This window comes from Meleagris gallopavo, chromosome 1 (genome assembly GCF_000146605.3).
Source record: "Meleagris gallopavo isolate NT-WF06-2002-E0010 breed Aviagen turkey brand Nicholas breeding stock chromosome 1, Turkey_5.1, whole genome shotgun sequence".
NCBI lineage: Eukaryota > Metazoa > Chordata > Aves > Galliformes > Phasianidae > Meleagris > Meleagris gallopavo.
Window position 1 is genome coordinate 84,502,662 of NC_015011.2, and position 11,355 is coordinate 84,514,016.

At 40.0% G+C, this 11,355-nt stretch overlaps 1 protein-coding gene across 1 annotated transcript in view; it reads left to right on the forward strand.

Moving 5' to 3' along the window:
* The first annotated feature begins 6,646 nt into the window (after positions 1-6,646).
* Positions 6,647-11,355, forward strand: part of ALCAM (activated leukocyte cell adhesion molecule) — a 123,171-nt gene continuing 118,462 nt past the window's right edge. The window contains exons 1-2 of the mRNA XM_031555160.1: positions 6,647-6,686; positions 10,872-11,243. Coding sequence (XP_031411020.1) covers positions 6,647-6,686; positions 10,872-11,243 — 412 coding nt within the window. The remainder of the gene's footprint in view (positions 6,687-10,871; positions 11,244-11,355) is intronic.

The window sequence follows — 11,355 nt, forward strand, 5'->3', positions numbered from 1 at the left end:
GTAAGTCTGAAAATGTCTGAAATCTGGGTAATAGAATCAGGGGAATAAACTGCCCTCTGAAAAATGTCACGGACTAAAATAGTTAGTTTGAATGCGAGCAGGAAAAGCAGAGAGTTCTTGATAAATCTACCCTTAGCAGGATTGGTAGACTCTGTGCCTTGTTTCTAAGTGCAATTTTTCAGAACATTAGTTCCAGGAAGGTTTGAATTCTTTCGACTGCAGTCCCTCACAAAGAATCTTTTAGCACATACTGAGAAAAAGTGAATGGAACCTTGAATCTACAATGTGCCACCTCTTTTGGAGCCTGATCCTGAGGTAGCCAACAACTGTTTTCCAGCTGTTGAGCTGCAGAGCACTACTAAATAGAATTGTTTATTCGTTATCCATAATTACCGGAAACTGTCAGCATTCTGGATGAAAAAAGCCCCTGTAGTGCCACTTCTACAATCACATTGATTATTTTAGCCATGGTAAACACAAGGGGCTGCTGTTTCAGTTAGCCTATCTAATAGGGATGCACCAGTAACTGGCATTATCTTCTATGGCACAACTCAACAGAGTCTCTAACTTAACAGCCTGCTCTTTCATCTTCTGCCAATATACTCGTTGTCATAAATTTCCACCCCAAAGTCATCTTCAGTTTCCAGAAGAAAATGAAAAGGTAACTTTTCTCAAAATACATCTCCTGCTTTAATTTCTGAAAATCAAAAGTGTCTTCAAGTTTGATTTGATTTTTCCCACATTTTTCTTTTACGTTAATCCTGAAAAACAATATTTATTGGCAATACTTTAATCTGGGGACATTTTTATTTACTATGAAATATTTGTTGCAATAGATTGACAATGGTTTATGGTTTTTTTTTTTTTTTTTGTTTAATCTAGACGGATCCTACAATTTTCTTCTTTTTAAAGGATAAACTGTTCCATAAAACTTTATAGAACATCTTTTCTGTGATTTTTGACATATACAAAAATGCAGGCTGTAGGGTCATTTAAGTTTAAATAGTTATTTCTCCAGAGAATCATGTCAATTTCACAGTGCCTCATTGCCCCATCTATAAAACAAGAATAACGTATTTCTTTTCCCCTCAGCCATCCTTTTCTCATCCTGTGTATTTAATCTGTAAACTCCCTGTAGCAGGAGCTTTCCCTTATTTTGGAATAGCAAAAATCTATTTAAAGGGAGTCCAGTCACTTCAGACATTTTTGTTGTCGTTCTGGCACAAAATATTATATAATAATAATCACTCCTACATGGCTGATTCCCACCCTCCACTTCCTATACCTCTTCTCTTTCAAATCTGTTGGCACATTTCTATTGATTTAATAATAAAAAACTATTTTCACCATTTGTAATCATTGTATTCTTCCTCCTGAGGGCTAAGATTACTTTCTAAGGAACCAGTACTGCATATACGAGGGATATTCCAGTATTTTCCCCCTAAGATGTCCTACAATACAGTCTGGTGTCTTAAAAGCTTTTTAATCTTCAAGCATTAAAAAAAATACGACAAAGTTAGACTTGGCACAGATATCCAGTTAAAGACTAGGAAATCAAAGGTGTTTTGCCATTAACCTAACTGTTCAACAGCAAGGCTCTAAGGCATTTGTGATGGACACGTGGCACTCTAGCCCTCTGGGGCAGACTTATCCCTTCCCTGGGCAGCTGGCAGACTCTGAAGAAGCAACTGCTTTTGTTTACTCTGGAATTGCTCTTTCTAATCTGCAAATGCTGATGCTGCATAAGCAGGGGCAGACACACTGCAATAAAGGTTGCAGAGAAGAAATTGCAATGCTGGAATGTAGTCAGTGTAAATGGTTCCACATATGGCTAGATAAAAAAGCATCATTGATTTCCTGCTGACCCTCTCCTCCAAGTTAATGAATGAAAGTTATTCATGTTAAAAGGCATGCAGGATGAGATGTCTGATTCTAATAACAAGACTAGAGGGAGAAACTGATAAGGATGGTTTAATGCAATACCCATCGCACAGGGAAACTGTAAAGGTTTGGGATATTCAGGATTCAGCATGCTAGAATTGCAAAGCAGTGGGAATCCAGTATTACATCTATTTTAATTCCTCCTTTTCAGTTCTTATTTTGTTGCATCTCTCTGTGAAGGAGTATTTTGAAAGAGCTGAGCTCTGCAGTGTGGTGCAGCCAATATACCTCCACTATTCAACACCAATTCATCAGTCTTCAAACCTTGATCCAGGTTATTTAGTTCACTTGAAACAATAAGGGAAAAAAATTGCTTCTAAGGAAGAGGTAACTTATTTCCTTTGGTAGAAGTAAGACCTGTGTAGGCACAAAAGGCTTCAAGTCCTTCTTCCACACAGAGACCTACAGGTAACTGATTTTCATTGTAAGTTTCCCTCCCCTCCCCTTCCCTCCCCTCTCCTTCCCTTCCCTTATCTTCCCTGCCCTGCCCTTCCCCTGCCCTTCCCTTCCCTTTCTTTTTTTCCAAGTCACAAGTAGACCTGGAAAAACTCTTGATCTCTCCTTAGGTTGATCAAGTGAAGACTCAGACTGACCAAGGATTTGCCCCAATCACTTATTTTTCCATCTCTATAAAATTATATACTATCAAATATGTATTGATTGTACTATTTATAAAGCAATATGCTGAAACACATTGAGAAAAAGTGGCAATAATTAGCCCTTTAAAAATATCTTTTTTTTTTCTAAGTTAACCTTTCCTCTTTTGTTCTCTTATTTTCCATTTCAGATTTCTACACTTGGAACTTGCTTCTGTTATCATCATGTCCTTGTGTATTGTTTTCTTTATCAAACATAGCTGAGAATTATGAGGAGATGAGATGGGACTAGAGTATTTCCCTACGGGTATGGCAGTGGTCTACTGGTCAGAATGAACTGTAAAACATTCATTTCTCTTCTTACACTTCTTCACTTCCAAACTGTTTGTTAAGCATATCAATTTTCTTTCCATTTCTCCTGTCGTTTTCATTTTTATAATGCAAAGCAGAACATCCACAACATGTTCTGATGTATGAAACTGCACTGAATGACTTCCTTCACTTTTCTTCCCTTCCTAAAGTTTGGGAACTAAACACAAGCACACAAACTTCTAAGGGCAGTCGCCATTTCTCTGGCTTGACTACCAGCGTTACTTCACAATCTTAATATTTGTAAATGTAACATTTACAAATAACGCCTTATGCAATGTATAAAAACAGTGTCTTTAGTTTAGGGTAGAGCAGGCCCAGCACTGCTTGCAGTTGGCCACCTTCCAGGCAGTGAAGACTATGCAGTTTCTGCTTTGATAAAGGAATTTGAGAATAGAATCATAGAATCCATAGAGTTGTAAGTGACCTTTAAAGGTCATCCAGTCCAACTCCTCTGAAATGAACAGGGACATCCACAGCCAGATCAGGTTGCTCAAAGCCCCATCCAGTCTCACCTCAAATGTCTCAAAGGACGGGGCTTCCACTGCCTCTCTGGTCATCCTGTTCCAGTGCCTCACCACCCTCACTGTAAAAAACTTTTTCCTTATATCAATCTAAATCTCCCCTCCTCTAGTCTGAAACCATTTCCCCTTTTCCTACCACCACAGACCCTGCTAAAGATTCTGCCCTCTTCTTTCTTACAACCGCCCTTTAGATACTGAAAGGCCGCTATCAGGTCACCTCGCAGCCTTCTCTTCTCCAGGCTGAGCAGCCCCAGCTCCATCAGTATGTCCTCACAGTGGAGGTATTCCATCCCATTGGTCATTTTTGTGGCCCTCCTCTGGACATGCTCCAACAGGTCCATGTCTCTGAGGACACCATATCTGGATGCAGTACTCAAGGTGAGGTCTCAGCAGCACAGAATAGATGGGCAGGATCACTTCCCTCAACTTGCAGGTCATGTGGCTTTGGAAGCAGCCCAGGATACAGTATCCTTATATCCCCCAGATTATACTGGTAGTGGGGGGTAGTGACCCAAGTGCAAGACCCTGCATTTGGTTTTGGTGAACCTCATGAGGTTCTCCGCAGCCCAGTGCTCAAGCCTATATAGGTTTCTCTGGATGGCATCCCATCCTTTGGGCATCTCAACCATATCTCACAGCTTGGGGTATCAAGATTGCAAAGAAAAAAAAAACTGATTAACATTTGCAAGACCATTTTTCAAATGGAATGTATAGAGTTCCAATTAGATATTCGACTCAAAATCTGATCATCTCTTTTTCACAGGATCACAGAATCATGGAATTTTAGGGGTTGGAAGGGACCTCTAGAGATCATCAAGCCCAACCACCCTTGCAAAGCAGGCCCCCTACAGCAGGCTGCACAGGTAGGTCTCCAGGTGGGCCTTGAATATCTCCAGAGAAGGAGAATTCTCAACCTCCCTGGGCAGCCCATTCCATGCTCTGTTACCCTCACTGTGAAGAAGTCCCTTTGCATATTGGTACGGAACTTCTGCACCTGACTGCTGAAAAGAGGTTGACCACATCCCTTTGACTCCCACACTGAAGATGTTTATAAACATTAATAAGATCTCCTCTGAGTCTTCTTTTCTCAGGGCTGAACAGATCCAGTTCACTCGTCCTTTCCTCATAAGAGAGGTGCTCCTTTACCTCTTCATGGCCCTCTGCTGGACTCTTCCCAGGAGATCCCCATCCTTTTTGTACCAGAGAGCTCAGAACTGGATACAGTACTCCAGGTGAGGCCTGACCAGCGCAGAGTAGAGAGGGAGGATCACCTCCCTTGACCTGCTGGACACACTCTAGGATCCCATTGGCCTTCTTGGCCACCAGGGCACTTCTGGCTCATTTCCAACCTGTTACTGCACTAGGACCCTCAGCTCTGCAGAGCTTCTCTGCAACAGGTCAGCCTCCAACCTGTAGTAATACTTGTGTTTATTCTTTCCCAGGTACTGAACATAACCAAACTTTTATAATCCCTATCTTAGCAAAGAAAAATATCCTTCGCTTCAAAATCCCTCCTTATTCATGTCATCACCTTTTGGCAGTACATATATTTTGAACAATTATTGTAAAGGATGAAGTACAGGAAAAGTAAAATTTCATCAAAAATATCTCAAACAAACACCTTGAGAGCTCACTAAGGATTGTAACTGCTGCCATTGCACCAACTTGATGGGTTAATTTCACAAAAACAAGGTCAATCATCTTACTAACTTTATGTTTTTGTTCCTCTCTCTCTCTCTCTCTCTCTTTTAATGTTTTAAGATAAATATTTAAAATTAAAATGTTTTGTTACTTATATATATAATGATATATATTTTGCAATATATATATGCATATATAATGAAGTATATTTTGCAAGGGCTGCTCTGAAAGTAATCCCTCCTGATTATGTTGACCCACAACATCAGAGGCAGATGCTGGTGATATGGCAGTAGAGGTGGAACATTCACACCAGTATTCCCTTACATTTTGTTGCTGTGTGACAGATGTGTGCATGAAGCAAAAGTGTGTCACTGAATTCCTCCATGCAGAAAAAAATTGCACCCATTGACATTCAGTGACACTTTCTTAATTGTTATTGATACCAAACAGTAAATGTGAGCACAGTGAGGCAGAGGGTGGTGTGTTTCAGAAGTGGTGACAGTGGGCTGGATTGTTATGAGAGTGGTACGCAGGCTTTTTCATTCTGGTGAAAATGCATAGTTAATGGTAGTGATTATGTTGAAAAATAGAGTTTTGTAGCTGAGAATTTGCTCTAACAAATAGTGTTACTGTGCTCTTTGTATCTGTTGTCATTTCCATGGAAATAAGTAGGAGGTATTGCTTTTGAGGACACCTATGTTTTTGTGGCCCAAGACAATTTCTACTCACTAAATGCAGTCCAGGCAACCCAAAAGGTTGGGCACCCATGGAGTAGAGGATGGTGACTCAGGAATTCTGAGTTTTGTCCTTAACTCACCATTGTTTTTTTAAGTAGATCTGAGTAAACATCTCATCTCTCTCAGCTCCAGCATCTTCTCTAGTGACCCATGCTGCCAAGCACCTAATACTCTCCCAAGCATCTGAATTCCTCAAATGAAAAGCAGAACAAAAGTGAAAACTATCTGAGTCTCTACCTTACTAAGCTGTTACGATTTGAGGCTTAATTGGTGTAAGAATCTCAGATGAAAAATTGTTCACCATCAGTATTTTGATTAGATTTGATCAAACAGATTTTTAAAATTACATGACTCATACACAATTCAGTGATCCAAGTAAGGATTTGGAGGTTTGGGCCAAAACAAAAGTAAAAAGGAAGCTGAAATTAATTTCGAATACAGTGACACAATAAAGATCTTTTGGTGCTGGCATCGTCCCTCTGCTGGATTGTTTCATGACAGCATCACAACAAAGGCTCTCTTTGAGAAAGAACTCACCTACTGATGGCTTCAGAGCCTTGTTTTGCATTATCCCACACTCCAGAATCTGTTTTGGCACTCCCAATGCTGTACCAAAACTCACTCCTGCACCAGCTCATCTGATATCAGATAATCCCAAGCAGAGATAAAAGGAGGATGCTGGCCAGTAAGGCCTCTAGTCTGCTCTGCTGTTTTGCCAGAATGCTGTCTGCACTTGTACTGGCAGCACAGGCAGAATCAGACAACAGAGGACCAGATTTGGTAGCACTGTTATTGCAGAGTTAATCTTGTGAGAACTGGCTTTGTCCAAGTCTTAGCCATGACGGACAGCGATGGAAAAGATAGGAAGATGTTTCCAGGTGAGGCTGACAACAAGACCAGTCCCACTGCACTCCATCATGAACAGCCTTGGGCTCCTGTGCCCAAGAGCCAGACCTTGCCTGAGCTCCTCTGAGACATACACTCCTCACTGCTTAATTATTGGAATTACTGTATTATATTGTACTGTCTCATATTACTAAGTTTAGTAAACTAAGTTTTTTCCATAGCTCGTTGCTGCTGTTTTCCTTGTCTAGGCCCATCTCCCTACCTTTTCCTTTTCTCCCCCTTCCCCCTCCTTCCTGGGGCATGGATCCGTGGGTCCCTTTGCCCCCTTGTGGAACCAGGCTGAACCAGGCTGAATTGTGACACTGTCACAAATAGGTTTTAAAAAGATTAAAGAAAAGACAATTGCAAGACTTTGTAGAAGACAAGAAGGCGGCCAGTGTTGACTATATATCAACTTGCTGTAACTTGAACAACTGGATTAATTTTGTTATTTATGCGCTTCTCGGTTAACACATCATGCCACTTCGGCTCTTGCATTACTTGTGCATTTGAGCTGCTTTTAATCTGGTATTTTTCTTTTCTTATTTTTTTTTCTTTTTCTTTTTCTTGAGGAAAATCACAAACTTTTAAATACAATAACCACCTCTATTCTTCAAACGACTTCCTCCCACCTCCCACTCATGTTTTACAAAAACTTTGTCTCAGCTGAAGGCATAGTGGATATTCTGAATATAATGTAAGTGTAATGTCATTTTAATGAATGTTTGTACAGTACTGGTCCTTTAGCTAAATTATGTAAAAACAGATGCATTGGACATGAGTAATAGGAAAATAAGTTTGTTTCAGAAGCCTAATTGCTATGCTGATGGCTATAATAACAATACCGTCAGCCATTTGCTGATTGTTTTGAGTAGGATCATTTTTGCAGAGAAGAAATACTGGAAACGGATTCCAGCTATTCTTCCACAGCAATTTGTTAGGTTTGTTTGATTATTTATTTATTCGCTCATTCAAAAAAATTTTGTCTTACTTGCTTTGATTTGAGACAACTAAATCTGCGAATAAGTGCTGAAATTCAGGTCAGCAAACTTCCTTCTTAGCCAGCATCAGCCACTGATGGTTTTTAGCTCAGGTCTACTTCTACTTCTGCTGTTGTACACTGTATTTGAAATACCTTGCAACCTAAAGACACTCTCTACCACAAACAATCCATCTGATTTGGACGGACATTGCTATTGGTTATCCTCATGTGCTGATACTGAGCAAAGAAATTTAATTCTTGACATATATGACTGTTCTTCTACCAAAGCTTGTCCCTTAATCAAGCAAAGTCACCGGAAAGACAGCACTCATCTGCTTTGACTCATACTTACAGGTGCTTAAAGGTATTCAGATGCCTAAGAGGGCAGGAAATGAATTGTGGAATTCCCAGTTGTCATAAAAATGTGACCCAAATCTCAGGGAATTCACTGACAAGTCATTCAGCAGTGTTGTAACTGGTAAGATAGGTTATACTGGTGTTTAATCCTTGTGTGAAAAAATGTTGCAATGAGTACAAATAGAGACCTTTCATGCTGGCATCTTATGAATTAGTATTATAGAATAGTTTGAGATGTAAAGGACCATTAAAGGTCATCTAGTCCAACTCCAATGCAATGAACAAGGACATCTACAGTTATAATAGCTTTTACACTATTAACCTAGAGTGTCCATCTAAGCTAGCAGAACCAGACATAGCAAAATACAAGGCTGTGATGGTTGCTTGTGGCTCAAGGGCAGTTACAAGCAAGGCAAGGCTCCTGTTTTGCTGAGTACCTCTGAATGCTGAGCCAAAACAGCAAATACAGTTTCATTAACATGATGTTAACTTCCATGCAAGACTAAAGCCTACCTACTTGATATTAACAGTGGATTAAATTAGCAGGTGTGTTGAGCAGTGCTCTATTCAGCAGCGTTCTTTACTATTACTGCTAGGAATTTGTTTCCAAAAGAACTATTTTAAACATCTGTTGGGAACAGAAAATGATATTTTAGTTTAACAAAACCTCATTGTTATGATGCACAATCCATTATTAATGGATTACACTTTTAATCCACTTTGTCACATAAATAAAAAATGTATGGTTTGATAAGATTAAGCGTATTTCAAAGTTTTTTTTTATTAATAGTGCTTTTGAAACACAATTATTTTCTACAGAAGAAAAAAATATACTAGTAACTGCTTTAACTTCTTCAAAAAAAAATGTTTACTTTGGACATTAAAGCCAGGCAGTTGCTGTTCTCCCAACAGAGCAGTGACTTACTCATACTCCTGTTAACTTCAAGGGGAACAGGAGCATGCCCCAAGAACATAATTTGTAAAAAAAACCAGATCTATATTGTGTCAGCCCAACAGACATTAAAGGAATTAATTACAAATCTCAGTACTGAGGACAGTTTAAATGACAGCACATAAAGATATCTTTAATAATTACCTTGACAATTTCTAATCACATTTAAATTCCTGTAAAGTTATCAAAACATTTGAGTAATCTGAGCTTGAGATGTTTTCTATTTACTCAGAATTCAAAGAGCTCCTTTCAAGTGAAAGGTAGAAACAGCTTTGAAGAGAAATGACAAAGTAGTGAGGGAAACCCACAATAAATCATGGTTCTGATTTCAGTATTATGTCCACAGTGTTATCTTCTGCATTTCCCATGTTTATTACAGACTTTTAACAGCACATCCAGTATTGACACGAGAGCAAAAGTCATCAAATAATGTTTTTAATGGTATCATAAGCATACATTTAAAAATGCTTGCCTGCTTGGAATGCACTGTTCTCTAGCTCACATTTTAGTCTCTGTATCATGCCACTGGAAATCACTTGCAACATTCACAAGCATTTCCTCGCTTCCACTGACAGAAAACATATACTATCCATTATTTTTATGCAAATAAGGGAACAGCTATTCATCTGCTTTAAAAACAAGGTGCTTGGGCATTATTTACTTCTCTCATCCAGCAAACCATTTATTAGTTGGATACTGTCAAATTGAACTCGCTATTGCCATGTTAAAAACTAAATATACACTAAGTGCACCATGATTCATTCTGCCCTACAAGCCCTCTCATCTTTTACGTTTGTTTGCCTTCAGACAGTTTTTAGAGTTTGACTTTTCAGTCTCCCATCCACAATCCCAATGGCTTTATCAGGCTTGTCCATATCAATAAAGAAGTCAGAATTAGGCCCTCCATTTGTAACAGTGCCAGAGCTGTAGAAAAACCAACACATACCAGAAGTCAAAAACAAGAGAAATACAATGTTGAACTAGACTAAGTGGTCATCTCCATATAACTCTACACAATACCTCTCAAGATTTTCATAGAATAGAGCAATTTGATTTGGAAGGAACCCTTTAAGGCTATCTTGTCCAACTCCCCTGCAATGAACAGGGACACCAACAGCTAGATGTGGTTGCTCAGAGCCCTGTACAACCTGATCTCAAATGTCCCCAGGGACGGGGGGACATTTGAGGACCACCTCTTTGGGCAACCTGTGGCAGTGCCTCATCACCCTCACTGTAAAACACTTCCTCCTTATGTGCAGTCTAAATCTTCCCTCTTTTCATTTGAAATCATTTCCTCTTGTTCTGTCCCAGACTCTCTAGGGGAATCCCCGGGCTCTGCAGCAATAAAATTACTAAATATTGTAACTAATGAGTACTCAGTGCTGATTTTAAACATACAAGAAAAAAACTCTGAATGAGTACTATAAAGTGGCTTCAAAAGGAAGACAAAAAAAGATTATTGATCTTAAAAGTAGGTTTTGTTTTTTTTTGTAATCTGCTTAGTAATACGCCGATTAAGAGAAATCTCTACAGAAAACAAAGGCTCAGATGAGCAGTAAGTAGAGGAAGTAAAATATTTTTAAAACCGATTGCATAGCGTGACGTACACAATTATAAAGATAATAATAATGTGGAAGAATAGGAGGATGATGTGAGTTGAAGACAATGCTTTAGACTTAAAGTTCTTGAAGTGAAACATCGTTGCCTCATTTTACTGGAAACAAGTGCAGTACGTGGGGAAAGACATGCACAGACGGTGCTATTTTAAATCTACTCTGCACCACCAGAAATATCGAAGTGTTCTCAGTTTTTAGTCATCGTCTCATGTTTTGAGAACAGCGAATATATCTGCAGAATAATCTACTGAAGCGTGTCTTTGATTTCCAGGACTTTTGGGGAAGTTCCTGTCTAAAAGCTCACATGAAGTAAGTGAGAGCTCTTGTCGCTTCAGATTTCGCTACTGTAAAGTCCCTCTGGAGGGACCACATGACGCGCGTAATTCACGCTTTCAGCTTTTGGACACCAGGCGTATACTTCTTGGGCAGAACTCGCCGTGTGACTCCAGGGCGCCCATCTCCCAGACCGCCCTCGCCGTGCAGCGGGCGAGATGTTCGCGTTCCATGACTGGTGCGGGCATCGTTTTCATCTCCGGGGCAGACGCGCCGAACGCACGCTCTCTCGTCCTTCGGTGCATTCCTTCACGCAGCCAGAAGCGCCCTAAGCTCCCTCCCTTCCAAGCCCTCTGCTCCACCGACCGCTGTGAGCTTTCCTTTTGGCTACGCACCCGGCAGAACGGGCGATTTTATTTTTTAAGCTCGCGATTTGCAATATTCCCACCCGACACACACCTTGACCGCGGACACAGAACGCG